This window comes from Mandrillus leucophaeus, unplaced genomic scaffold (assembly GCF_000951045.1).
Source record: "Mandrillus leucophaeus isolate KB7577 unplaced genomic scaffold, Mleu.le_1.0 Scaffold686, whole genome shotgun sequence".
Taxonomy (NCBI): Eukaryota; Metazoa; Chordata; class Mammalia; order Primates; family Cercopithecidae; genus Mandrillus; species Mandrillus leucophaeus.
Genome location: NW_012107430.1, coordinates 870,460 through 885,375, shown reverse-complemented (window position 1 = coordinate 885,375; position 14,916 = coordinate 870,460). Strand labels below are relative to the sequence as shown.

Here is a 14,916-nt window from a genome sequence, read left to right as displayed (position 1 = left end):
AATAATAATTTAGCTATTTCAATGACCATTTTAAGCCATAAAAGGCAAAAACAAAGGGAACCTCCTGAATTGTACACTTAAACATGAATAAGAAGGTAAATTTTATGTGTATTTTATCACGATTTAAAAATTTTTAAACAAAAGGGTAACTTTTGGATAATGTATGATACTAAGAAGGACATGCAACTAAGTAATCAGACTGCTTTTAGTAAGAAAATAAGTTGCTTTTGTTTTTTTCTTTCGCTTTTTGAGATAGGGTCTCTGTCACCCAAGCTGGAGTGCAGTGGCTTATTGTAGCCTCAATCTTCAGGGCTCAAGAGATCCTTCTATCTCAGTCTCCTTGGGAGCTGGGAGTAGGCACATGCCACCATGCCTGGCTAATTTTTTAATTTTTTTGTAGAGATGGGGTCTTGTCGCGTTGCCCATGTTGGTCTCAAACTCCTGGACTCAAGCGATACTCCCACCTTGGCTTCCCAGAATTGCGATTACAGGTGTGAGCCACCATGCCTGGCCTGCTTCTCTTTTTGTATTCTAAAATTCAAAGGCCTAAGTATCAAATCCCTAAATGTCCAAATACTGTCACAAATAAAGACTCAATAATAAACTCCCTCCAAAAGTTCAGACAAACTCAGGTGAGAGACTTGTTTCAAGGGGTTATAAAAAGAAACACCAGGGCTCTGCAGGAGAATCAGTTTTTAATTTTTTAAATGTATCTAATGGAATAAGTTGATCATAGATTTGTAAACCAAAAGGTAATTTCTCAAGTATTTGGAAATAAGGAAAAGCCTCCCTACCACCAACCTTTTGGCCATCTTTCTCATTCTCTTAGAATCATCCTAATCCCCTAGTATACCCTTACCATATATCAATAAGGGCACCATAATATTATGCAAAGCACAGATCTATATGCCTGATCTCTTATTAGACTTGCACCAGAGACTGCTGAATCACTCCAGGCATGAACTCCAAAGCTGAGGCACACTAACCAAACCCCTGGACATCTACAGAAGCAGGGGCGTTCTCTCTCCAGCTGGCTGCTCCTTCTGGAAGAGCTCTTTGATCTGAGTTAATCGGCCATAGAGCCTCTCTCTCAGTGGAGGAATGTGGTAGCTAGGGTCCAGAATGTTCGTAACTCGGCGCTCTCTCTCTTGCTTCCATAACTTGTATGGGTGGGGAGGGAAGAATGGTCGTCCTCTCTCTCTTCGAATCTGTAATGTAATTCCACTTACAGCCAGCATGCCCCATACTGCCAGGATAATAAAGTCTAAAAAACAGTAGAAAAAGTACAGTTTGAACTCTAGTATTTTAAAATCTAACATAATAACACAACCCTTCATGGACTAAATCTGTATCTTCCTTTCTAACAGACTTTCTGGTGAGTTAGTCCAAACACATATGTAGTTCCTCACTTACAAACCAAGGAATCAGTGGGGAAGCCACAGTCTTATTTTTGAAACTAGGATTTTTCTATTACAGGCATTTGAAAGTCCAGACAGGTTGTAAAAAAATCAGTTGTTTGGATCCTTGGCCTTCCAACATTATGTAACAAGTACCCACAGTTGGTTGTGTGTTTTTTCAGAGGGAGTTCAGGGAGGAAGGCAGTGATCTAGTTATACTTCACATATGTACGTCATGGAACATCAGATGCCACCATGCTCATTTCTTTCCCATTCCACTCCATATGGGGCCCTACTGCACTCACAGTGTAGGTATAGGAGCGCATGAAAAGATTCAACCAATTGTACTGTTTTTTGTTTTGTTTTGTTTTTTTGAGATAGAGTCTCGCTCTGTCGCCCAGGCTAGAGTACAGTGGCGCACTCTTGGCTCACTGCAAGCTCTGTCTCCCGGGTTCATACCATTCTCCTACCTCAGCCTCCCAAGTAGCTGGGACTACAGGCACCCACCACCACGCTTGGCTAATTTTTTGTATTTTTAGTGGAGATGGGGTTTCACCGTGTTAGCCAGGATGGTCTCGATCTCCTGACCTCGTGATCCACCCACCTCGGCCTCCCAAAGTGCTGGGATTACAGGCGTAAGCCACCGCGCCCGGCCAGTACTCAGCTTCTAGTAGAAGGCTCGGCAAAACACTGTCTGGTACTTAAAATTTGCAAGAGTTTTAAGGTTTTCGAGGATTTCGAGGTCTCTACCATCAAGCTCTTATCCAAAGGGAAAGCTCTGGATGGTAGAGGGAAAGATTTGCCCTAAAATAAAATCGCAACAATCACAATTGTGCTTATGCAATATATTTTCAATTCTAAGACATGCTTTTTCACTCTCCACACTTCAACATTTCTGAAGTCAATGTATCTTACAATCTGAACAATTCATGTGGCAGTCATTTTTTTCTTCAAAAAATTTATAGAAAATCTGTAATGGATAGAATCTTACAAGTGAGGGAAACTACATGCTTACTAATTAAAAACTCTTTCAACTAGCAAACTGCATGTTTCATTAAAGGAGGGAAACAAGGGAATAACTTAAAATTCAATCAGATTGTCATTCTCATCCCTCATTCCATCCCCACCCATAAGTGTCAAATGTCTTTACTGTCAGCATTTTTCTCCCCACTGAGAATGACCAGGTAAACCTAAATAATCTTGGAAATTTCTTAAGGAAATTCATTGAGTAGATTTTTATCTTCATCTTAAAATTTTAAATGCTTTGCTCCCACGATCCTAAGTTATCATCACGGAGGGTTCTCACAGCATTGTTATGCTGTGTTCCCTCCTTTTGTCCCAGTTGACTTTCTTTAAATTTAGTCTCCAAGTGCTCTGGTTAGCATAGGTGGGTCAAGACTCCTACTGTGCTGTCACACTGGTTTTTGGATTTAAGAGTCTTACCATTAGTTTGAAAAGGCACATTTGTGAAAGCTCTGTGGAAATCCTTGTTGAGCGCTCTCTTGAGTACATTCAAAGTGATGTAGGAAAGGCTTGTGGACAAGTAACTGCCAACGGCTAAAACCACCGAATAGGAGCCAATGACTCCACAGGTCAGTATGTTCAGCTGTGGAAGAGTGGAAGAGTTTAGGCATCATCCATGGTAGAACAAAAATAGTTTCTAACCCTCCACTGGCTTCAGTCACAGGAAATCACATCTGCTCCCTCAGGCATGAAAAGGGACCAGACCCACTCAGAGCTGAACGGAAGTTCCCCGGAAAGATAAACTGAAAACAACCTTCAACATCCATATGAGTTCTTAAAACACAGTTCAGCTTATCCAAATACTATGGAAAACATCTTCCCTGTGAAGGAACTTCAACAATAAAATCTAATTAGAGGAAGAATCACTCTTCTGAAGCCAGCTGAAACTAATGACCCATCGGGTTGGTGTACTAGAGTAAGCACTACCTTCTCTGCTCCCACTTAAAAGCATACTGACTGGGATGCTCCATTTGATGGGGGGAAAAAGCCAAACACCATGTGGTAATCATAAATAGAATTTCCTTTGCTTTCATAGTAACAAGGCTATTTAGAAGCAATCATCTGATACAGATAACACAGCCCTCCCCAGTAAACATGCAAAATGATGAAATAAGTGATCAGCTGAACACAGGATAACATAATGAATAAATCTAACTTTTGATGAAACACTTACTATTCTTAGGCAGCCCATGAAAACTACTGGAATGAGGATAGCTATGCAAGAGAAAGTGACCCAGAATACACCATCATCATGAAAAATCTTTAGGTTTCCTGAAAAAGCAAAAAGAAACTAAGAGTAAACAACAGCTTTACCAAGTTAGATTTAGTTTCTTGGAACATATGAACACACATATACATCAAAGGCTTAAAGTAACAACCAGGGAATATGTTGGCAACTAGAAATGAATTCTAATTTTCTTCATTTAACTGTCAATACAATCTTCTTTGAAGGATGTGTTCTAGAAAGTGGGTGGGGGGAATCAAGCAGGTCAATGCTCTGCACATTTATTAACAATCATTTAGAAGAGACTGGAATAGCCCAAGTTCTTCCATTCACTAGCTCTATGAACTTGAGCCTCAGTTTCCTAACCCTCAAAACGACATTGAATTATATCTCCAAGCTCTAAATCAACCGTTAGCTCTACATTTCTGACTTCATGATTTTGTACTGCAAAATAAAAAAATATAAATAAAAGGCATTCAAAGTTAAGAAGTTAAGCCATGAACCCAATGTAAACAGCAAATCCACTTAACAGATTTTTACCATCAAAGCATGTCCTGTCATGCCACTGCACACTGTGACGTATGATTTCCTCACGTATCAGGAAAGAGGAACCAACCAACCATCTGCTCTTCCTAAACCCTTCTCCTGCTGCTGGACTCTAAAATGCTGCACAACTTAGGCTGACCCAGAACAAATATATAAGAACTCCTCTTTATAAATTAAGTTTAAAAAGCAAGAATAGCCTGACTGCTGTTTAATACTGACACTGGCACCACCGTTCAGTCCATCTGTAAATGGCCCCATGCCTCAAGACCTACATATCCAGGTCAGAGTGGAAGAGTGGGAGTCCCTCGGCTACAGGATTGGACCTTGGGACTCCATATTCTCTGAAGCCAACAGCAACATGCCATTGAGGTGAACTTACAGATTATATTCTCTAGTTTAACTATAAATTCACCTTTACAAAATATATACATGGCTTTTTTTTAAAAGGCTTTCAAGAAATCTAGGTATTAAAAACAGTTATGATGTATGCATATGAAGAACGGACCCTTTCTGAGAATAAGCTCATTGCTTCCCACATAAGGTGAAAACTAACAATCTAATCAGATTGTAGCGGTCAGCCAAATATTTTTCAAATGCTTATGCTTAAAAATATGCATAGGCCTCCTGGCCGGGCATGGTGGCTCACACCTGTAATCCCAATACTTTGGGAGGCTGAGGCGAGCAGATCACTTGAGGTCAGGAGTTTGAGACCAGCCTCGCCAATATGGAGAAACCCCATTTCTACTAAAAATATAAAAATTAGCTGGACGTGGTAGTGCGTACCTGTAGTCCCAGCTACTCGGGAGGCTGAGGCAGGAAAATCACTTGAACTCGGGAGGTGGAGGGTGCAGTGAACCAAGACTGCGCCACTGCACTCTACCCAGAGAGACAGAGTGAGACTTCGTCTCACGGAAAAAAAAAAAAAATATATATATATATATATATATACACATATATATATATATATATTTCGTGTGTGTGTATGTAGGTCACGTGCAGTGGCTCAAGCCTGTAATACCAACACTTTGGGAGACCAAGGTGGGAGGGCTGCCTGAGCCCAGTTTCAGACCACCGTAGGTAACAGTGAAACTCTGTCTCTACTAAAAATAAAAAATTAGCAGGTATGGCAGCACACACCTGTAGTCCTAGCTACTTGGGAGGCTGAGGTAAGAGGATGGCTTGAGCCTTGGAGTTTGAGGTTGCAGTGAGCTATGATAGTGTCACTGCAGTCCAGCATGGGTGACATAAAGAGATCTTGTCTCTAAAAAATAAAAATATGGGTTTGCACCCACTAGCAGTGAGGAGATGATCACTCTGTCCTTGAGCTATGAGATAGTTCATAAATAAACATATATAAAGGGAATACGCTAAAATAATTTTTAACAATAGGAATAGTATGTCAAAAAGTTTAGAGACAACTGCTCTAGACTTTTATAAAGATGAAAATTAAGAGACCTCTTTACTTCTGTTTTCTCATTCCTCACATCTATCCTATCAGATCGTTTCACAGATGATGGAACAAAGTTTCAATACCTTGTCCAAGGTTATAAGCTAGAAAGAGAACTAGTGACAGAGCCAGAACGCATATGGAGGGTTTTTTCCTGACTGTATAATTTATGCTCATTCAACTCATGAAAAGTACATTAAATTAATAGAAATTCTAACCTATCATCTCTCCATCCTCTAAGCGTTAACGAAAGCGGGGAAGCCCATTAAGTAATAGTTGGTTTTTGTGGTCTTTTTGTTTTGTTTTGAGACAGAGTCTTGTTCAGTCGCCCAGGCCGGAGTGCAGTGGCACCATGATAGCTCACTGCAGCCTCAACCTCTCAGGTTCAAGCATCCTCTAGCCTCAGCCTCCCAGGGTAGCTGAGCCCACGGGCGTGCACTACAACACCTGGCTATTTTTTTTTTTTCCAGTAGAGATGGGGACTCACTATGTTGCCCAGGCTGGTCTCAAACTCGAGCTCAAGTAATCCTCCCACTTGGTCTCCCAAAGTGCTGGGATTATAGGCATGAGCCACCATGCCCAGTCATTAGGTAGTATTTTATTTAGCACATCTTGGGTAGAGCCTTGAATCTGTATTTTCCAAAACATCCCCATGTGAATCTGTCATTTAGCTGAGCCTACACAACACTGCTTTTCATCAGACTATCCAGATAAAAGGCTACCTGTAGCAGGGCCAGAAGGAATATGCTTGCCTCTAGGTTTGCTAAAGTCAGAACAAAGGGCTTTAGACAGTAAACACAGGTTGTCAATTCTCTGTAGTCTTAGAAAAAAAAAATCTTCAGGGAGATAAGGGACACATGACTTGTACTCCATTATATCCTGCATTCTCTATAGAGTTGACAGTCTCATGAAATGGCTATTTTTATATCTAAAGTCCCATCAACTTTATTCTAGTGTTTTAAGAACACTGTCACAGAAAGGAAACAGCCAAATAGAATACTTTTGAGTACAGATACTTTGTTTTTGACAACAATCAGGAAATGTAAATTATTAAACAATGGCAAAGAAAGTTAACTTATAAGTTAACCAGATTTTAAAAACTGATAGCAATTGAATTACTTTTTAAAAAAACACCAAAAAAACCCCAGAACCATCCCTGTGCTACTGCCCCAGGGTGATTAAGTACCTCAGGGACACCTGGGGTTTGGCAAAGGGTGGGAGTGGAAGTTGAGGGTACAAGACCAGAAACAAAGTACCAGGTTCCCCAACTCAGCCGCCATCAGAGCAGTGCCCCTTTACCTCCATTATTTCTAATAAACACACACCCCTTAACACAACAAACAGATACAAAGCTACCTCTAAAGACCTTCTATATTTCATCTAATGTGCCTTTGAGGAAGCAGGGACTTTTACTGGTACGGGTGCTGTCTGACAGTGTCACACCATCAATGCATCTGCAGAACTCCACAGAAGCAGCATTGACATGCAATGCCACTCCAGGATGCAAATCCAATTAGGCAGTATTCAAACAGTGACTCAAACACACAAAACATCAGTTACTTATTGCTTACCCAGTGGAGTAAAGAAAGTCACTGATGAGATGAGGAACCCCAGCACTAGTCCAACACAGAGCATGCAGATCGAGAGGATTCCAAATCGCCACCACACAGCTACCAAGAACATCCCACCGACGCTTCCAGCGACAGCTGTCAGAATCAGACGCACTGCACAGAGAGAGGATGAACTGCTGGATCACCGGCAGTACTTCCAACTGCGTGCCTTAGACATACAATACCGTTACCAACGCCAGCTTCAGCTTTCTGTAGGTCAGGCACCGAGGGCTCTTCAGTGGCGCCACGAAGCCAGGATTGAGCAACCCTCTCTAGGGAGGGGTCTGGGCTGAGACAAGGAAATTAGCCAGGGAGCTAAACCGCACAGGACCAGTGACAGGCTTGGCTTGTCAATAAATTGGGATTGCGAAGGAAAAGGTGACAAGCATTCTGTCAAATGTAATGGGGCAGGGGGGTGTCTGTTTTCAGGTAAAGAAAACCTCAACATTTTGCTTGCTGTACATCTCCTATCTTCAACATATCACATAACCAGAACACAGGTCTATAATCAACATGGATCCTCCTTTCCCTAAGTACCAAGGAATTCACCATACAGATTAAAAACCCAGAAGGTCTGAATGAGTAGTTCAGAAAAGGTGTTCAGAGCCTAGGTGGACCATTATTTTATACGCGTAACAGGCTGTCACACACAATGCAGGCCAAACTGTAGAAGGAAAGGTAAAGTAAAACACAGCACCTGCCTTCTTGAATACCCAGTTAAACTATACAATTTTCACTTACCATCATACTTGATAGGTGTCAGTCTTGTAATCAGTATGTAAAAGAAGAATCCCATGATGATAAAGCCTATGAAGAATAATTCTAAGTGACAAACCACCAGGAAAGGAAAAAAGCAAAACAACAAAAGCTATGGTTAGGCACTCTTTTTACAGTGCAATTTAAATAGTTAATCTACAAATACATGCTTAATCTACAAATACATGCTTAAGCTCCTGGAATTTACATGTTACAGCATTCAGAGGAAAAAAAACATCTGAAAGGCAGAAGAAATTCAGCAGTCATGGGAGTAGTTATTATTAAACAGATACAATATTGAAGTACTAACTACAGGATACACTTTCTTGTATATAGGTCAGTTTCCATTGTTAAATGGTTATTTGTTCATTTCATAGCTCATTTTAATATATTTACTTTTTCTGCTTAAAACAAGAATAGCACTTTGTCACGTGTGTCTGGTATGAAATTACACATTTTAATAGTTTTGTAAGTAAAAACAAAACGTAAAAGGTAAAAGAAACCCAAACTGTTCCAAAGCAAAATATAACTTTTTTATCTTCTTTTAATTCATCCTATCCTGTTTAGAATGATCAATCATTACCTTCATCCATTAAAACAGCTGGTAATGCAAGCATACAGATAACTTTGTTCCCACAAATAAGCCTAATCCTGATCATGGAGGCCACAGCTCTACCTATTTTCTTAAATTCTTCACAGTTGTTCTTGGTAATACTTGTACTGTATCTCAGTTTCAATAAATATAAAATGATACATATCAACATATCAAAAAAACCCAGAGTGGGGCATGGTGGCTTGTGCCTGTAGTCTCAGCTACTTGGGAGGCTGAGGTGGGAGGATCACTTGAGGCTAGGAATTTGAGGCTGTAGTGCACTATGATTGTACCTGTGAACAGCCACTACACTGCACACCAGCCTAGGAGACACGGTGAGACTCCATCTCTTCAAAAAGAAAAAAAACAGCTAGTGATAACTTTGAGACCACAGCTTAGCAACTAAGTTCTTTGTTACAGAATCAATCTACATGTTGAGACATTATATATTCTTCACAATACTCTCTTCCCAATTAATAAAAAAAAGTGTCATAACAGCAGGAAAGGAGTTGCTATTTCAAACAATTTGAGACAAGTTTAAAGAGCTTTATTAGATCAGGATTACAGTTGAGCTACCTTGATTCTCAGTTATACACCTTGTTGATTAAATAAGGATTTTTTAGTAATCAAAAACATCACTTATATAAAAGGCAGCCCAAATAATTCAAACCAATTCAGTGAGCATGATTTACATCCCAGTTCTTCAATGTGTTTCACGGATGTAGATGCTGGCGTTCCCTTTGGCATCTGAATCTCTCAGGTCTGAGCAGACATTTCAAACTCACTATACACTGCAGCCCCATAGCTTGATTCGTGCGACACCAAGTCAGTTGCCATCACCACAATCCACACATATTTTTACAAAGACAACCAACTTTTTTTTTTTTTTGAGACAGAATCTCACTGTCATCCAGGCTGGAGTGCAGTGGCACCATCTTGGTTCACTGCAACCTCCATCTCCCAGGCTTAAGCAATCCTCCCACCTCAGCCTCCCCATGTAGCAGGGACTACAGGCACACACCATCAAGCCTGGCTATTTTTTTGTATTTTTGGGAGAGACAGGGTCTCACCGAGTTACCCAGGTTGGTCTCAAACTCCTGAGCTCAAGTAATCTGCCTGCCTCAGCCTCCCAAAGTGCTGGGATTACAGGTGTGAACCACCACACCCAGCCCCAACTTTTCTCTTTTTGGTAGAGAAGGCATCTCACTATGTTGCCTAGACTGGTCTCAAACTCCTGGCCCCACATAGTCCTCTCACCTCAGTTTCCCAAAGTGCTGGGATTACAGGCATGAGCCACTAAGCCTGACCCTGACAACCAATATCTAATCTTGGTTATCTTTAGTCAACTAACAGATCTAGCAGCTGATAAAATTCACTGCATAATTGTATTCCCCTGTTAATGAGAAGGTTATACTCCACTGTAGGGAGAAGAGAAAAAAATAAAAATGCAGTACAACTCAGTAGACTCATGACTACAGACCCCAGCTACAAATCTATGAAGATAATAGAGATAAATAAGTGCTTACTCTCCCTACAAGTCATTCCCCGGCAACATTAAAGAGAAAAGACCGCAAAATGGAAACAGCAACTACATTGGACATAATACCTGTTTTCCAGAATCTGTGTCCAAAGAAACAAATGAAGAAACCAAGCAGGGCGAAAAGAGTGAAGAACACTTTGGAAGACACTCTTCCTACAAAATAATGAAAATTTAGTGGATAATACATCCAATTTGATACTTTGTATTAATATTTATAGAATGCCTTCATCAAAAAAGCTAAGTGAACTGACATAATTTATCCCATACATGTATATTACAAATTTATCTTTAAAATACCCTTGCCACCCCTAATGAATGAACCTATGTAGACAATCAATATCAACAACTGCTGCTATAACAAAAAGAGAATCCAGACAATATATGCTTGCTGAAAGAGGTATGGAACACTTCCTATGACATATTCCTGGGTAGAGTGGAGAGAAAGAGAGAGAGAGTGTTCCTAGAACAAATAATCCTGTTTCTTCAAAAAATAAACTGCATGGACAAAAGGTGGCGGGGAGTGGGGAGGAGGCGGTGGGGGAGATGGAGGGAAAATACAGGTTAAAAGAGATTTAAAAGATACATCAACTGAATACTATGTATAGATCTCATCTGAAACTCGATTCAAACAAACTGTGGAAAACAATTGAGATGACTCCAGAAGCAAACTCTGGCTGTTAATCTGATGCTATTAATGAAATATTTTCAATATTTTAAAATGAAAATTATGTTAATGACACTGTGGTTCTATTTTTTAAGTGCTTATCTTTAAGGCATACATACTGAAATATTTGTGAGTAACATGATGACCAGGGATTTGCTTTAAAATTATCAAGTGATAAAGGAGGGTGATGAGGTGGAGAGGCAGAGAAGCAGGTAGAGCACAGCTGAAACAAGATAATGGCCATAAATCAAAATTGTTAAGGCTGGATAATTGGTATATGGAGGTTCGCTGAAGTTTTTCACAATAAAAAATTTAAACCAAAACGCACAATTTAAAAACATGTATTACATGTGTAAGTCACACATACACAAACTACTACAGTCTTCTCAATTATATATATTGCCTTGGAGAAAAATGTTGTATTACAACCAATAATGAAGCATGGTATCATTTAGTTTACTGAAGAGAAAAATATGCTCACTAAATTCATCACCCACCATCATGACTCCATGACTCCTCAGAGATAAATGCAAGAAAATAATCCCTGAATGAAAAACCAAAACATCTATACAATCTCATGCTAAAATATAACAAGGTTGCTACAAATCAAAATACATAAAATGCCTAACAGTGTTCAGAATGGAGAAACCATGAAGACATACAGTAAAATAAGAAACACAAGACAGAAGAGCAGAATTCACAGGGGATAGTATATGCCTACATATCAGCTTTTCTGAGAATAAGGAGCCCATAAGAAAGATTAAACGATGGCTGCACGCAGTGGCTCACACCTGTAATCCCAGCACTTTGGGAGGCCGAGGTGGGCGATCACTTGAGGTCAGGAGACCAGCCTGGCCAACATGGTGAGATCCCCCCCATCTCTACTAAAAATACAAAAATTAGCCAGGCCTGGTAACACATGCCTGTAGTCCCAGCTATTCCGGAGGCCGAGGCAGGAGAATTGCTTGAACCCGGGAAGCAGAGGTTGCAGTGAGCCAAGATCAGGCCATTGCACTCCAGCCCGGGTGTCGCAGCCAGACTCCATCTCAAAAAACAAAAAACAAACAAACAAAAAAACCCCAGAAACATTAAACGAAAGATAAAAACACCACATTCTGTTTATTTCAGACCTGTGGTTGACTATCGTTCTAGAATTTAAGTTTTACACCAAAACCATTAAATTCGCTGGGATGATTTTCTCAAACGAAAATCCCGTGGAACTCTTCAGCAAGTATAATCACCAAGACAGCAAGGTCTTCCAACCCAATAAAAACTAAGACACAGTTAGATATTCTTCCATAACATTACAGGGGAACTAAATCCCTTATCACAATACCAGGAAGGAAGGAGAGAAACAAGTCTACAAGTAAAGTGAGAGGGTATGGAAGGTTTCATCAAAAGCAGAATCTACGATAAAACAAGACATAAAACAGGCAGTCACTTTGGGGAACGAAAGGAGTGAATAGACTAGGACAGGAGCAAGTCGAAGGTTAAAGTGTCTTTAACTATGACAGTATTGCTAAGGGTTATGAACCACAGGGCAAGGTTTTAGTTAGGAGGTAATATGGATATAGCCTTCCTATTCCAAGCTCAGGAAAAGCACCCAAGTACTCATCAATTGTGAAAATGAGAGTAAAAATAGAACCAACACCACTAGGAAGGTTCAACTTTGGGCGGGAAGAACAACTGGCTCAGAGCTCTCTGTCTCCTAAGCCTAAGAGAGAGAGACAGGCCTGGGGGGCTTTCTATTTAGAAGCGGCTTTTGTATGGAGGGTTCAAGGGAAAGAAATGGGGGAACCGAGACATACTTCAGTTCATGGGTTAAAAATACAGGGCCAGGCGCAGTGGCTCACACCTGTAATCCCAGCACTTTGGGAGGCTGAGGCGGGTGAATCACTTGAGTCCAGGAGTTCAAGACCAGCCTGGCCAACATGGTAAACTCCTGTCTCAACTAAAAATACAAAAATTAGCCAGGCGAGGTGGCATACACCTGTAGTCCCAGGACTTTGGGAGGCCAAGGGCAGATCACCTGAGGTCAGGAGTTCAAGACCAACCTGGCCAATATGGTTGGTCAGGTCTCTACTAAAAATGCGAAAAATCAGCAGGGCATGGTGGTGCACGCCTATAATCCCAGATACTCTGGAGGCTGAGGCACGAGAATTATTTGAACCTAGGAGGCGGTAGTTGCAGTGAGCCGAGATCATGCCACTGTACTCCAGCCTGGGTGACAAGAGTGAGACTCTCTCAAAAAAAAAAAAAATATATATATATATACACACACACACACACACATAAACTTACATCTGCCTAGGTCTCTTGCATTGTATCCCTCAAGGATCTTGAGTGGAAGATTGTCTAGAGTGGAAGACTGAGTGGTGACAAAGAGTCTTTGCTTGGCTAAATTTCAGTCAGTCTCCTGAACCCCCTCCTAGGCCCATCTGAGCACATCTTTGTAAAATCCAGCTTCAGCAAGAACTCTGATAAGCCAACTTAGCAAGAATCCCCTATGCTTGATATCAAATCACCCTCGATATCTAATCGAGTTCTTCACCCTCCACCATCCAACCCCCAGGTGATGTCTGACCACCGTGGTCTGTCTTCAGTAAGAATCCCCTTAGGTCAGTGCAGACAGAATGCCCCCTTGCCCCTCATGTTTCCCCTTAGAAATTTTCCATCCACTGACTCCCACCCTGCTCCGTGGCTACAAATTCCCACTAGCCCATGTTGTACTCAGGAGTTGAGCCCAATCTTTCTTCCCCACTGCAAAATTCCATCACGGTGGTCCCTGTGCCTATTGTAATACTACCCCCTACCTTGAATAAAATCTTCCTCACTGTGCTTTAACTAGTGTCACTGATTTTTTTTTTCTTTAACAGTGGGGTATGGCTCTAGCAGAGGGAGAGAACCATAATCTCTGGCTTGAACACAACTAATAGACTTTCTTCTTCAGAGCAAAGCTCCTTGAAAGAGCTACTTGAACTTTCTCCAATTTCTGTGCTCCTAGCTCCCATTTGTTCTTGAACATGCTCCTGTCAGGCTCCCACCCCACCTCTCCACTGCAACAGCTCTCACTGGTACCAATGGCCTCCATGTTGCTAAATCCAAGGGTCATTTTCAGCCTCTTTCTTAGCTGACCTATCAGCAGCATTCGCAAAGTTGATCGCTCTCTCTTCCGTGCAATACCATCTCCCCTTGGCTTCAACAAACATCACTTTCCTTTTACCAATCTGGCTCAGCCCATTGGTAGGATCTTCAATTTCCTGAGCTCTAAACACTGGAGTACCCAGGGCTCAGTCCTCAGACCCCTCCCTTTTCTCTAAGTCACACTGAGTGTGCCTGCCTCTCTTGCCTCCCCTTCCATCTCTGCCACCCCTTTATAGATAACACCATCTAGCATGAGGCTTTAAATGCCATATATTCAGTCTGAAGACTTCCAAGATGCTCTCCAGCTAAGACTTTCCTCTGAATTCCAGGCTTTTATATATATAATCAACCATCAGTTAAACATCTGCACATAAACGTTCACTAGGGTTCTCAAACTGAACTTGTCCAAAACTGAACTCTCAATGTATCCTCCCAACCTTCTCCTCCAACAGTCCTTCCCACCTCAGTGAATGGTTGCGCTCTCTCTCCAGTTGCTCAGGCCAAAACCTACAAAGTCCTTTACACCTCTTTCTCTCAAACCCCTCATCCAATCCATCAGTACACTGTACTCCAAACATATCCAGCCACTCATGAGCCAAATCTGGGACAATTTGAACGTGAAAATAAATGACAGTAAAGGATTTCATCCAGAGAATAAAATAGGAATCTACAGGTCCAGGCTTAAAATAAACACATGGATAAATAAATGGGAGGGGAGGGAAAACTCTTCCTTAGAGTAGAATGGCAACAAATAAACATAGAAGGAGTGATACATTAGAAAAACACCATTTGGCAACCACCTAGTAATAAATGTTTCAGGCAAAGATCACTGGATGCCAAAACTAGGAAGTGAGAGTTTGAGAATGGGATATTTACTGACACTCGAAGTATTTTCCCTAAAGACACTTTAAAAAAGGAACAGTTGGCCAGGCACAGTGGCTCTCGCCTGTAATCCCAGCACTTTGGGAGGCC

The 14,916-nt window shown here is 41.1% G+C and overlaps 1 protein-coding gene across 1 annotated transcript in view; it reads right to left on the bottom strand.

The window, feature by feature from the left end:
• Positions 1-676: 676 nt before the first annotated feature.
• TM7SF3 (transmembrane 7 superfamily member 3) overlaps positions 677-14,916 on the bottom strand; it is a 42,361-nt gene continuing 28,121 nt past the window's right edge. Inside the window, exons 7-12 of the mRNA XM_012002406.1 lie at positions 10,203-10,289; positions 7,990-8,070; positions 7,210-7,362; positions 3,595-3,692; positions 2,841-3,003; positions 677-1,264 (exon numbers count right to left, since the gene is read on the bottom strand). Of these exons, the coding sequence (XP_011857796.1) occupies positions 1,002-1,264; positions 2,841-3,003; positions 3,595-3,692; positions 7,210-7,362; positions 7,990-8,070; positions 10,203-10,289 (845 nt within the window). The 3' untranslated portion in view covers positions 677-1,001. The remainder of the gene's footprint in view (positions 1,265-2,840; positions 3,004-3,594; positions 3,693-7,209; positions 7,363-7,989; positions 8,071-10,202; positions 10,290-14,916) is intronic.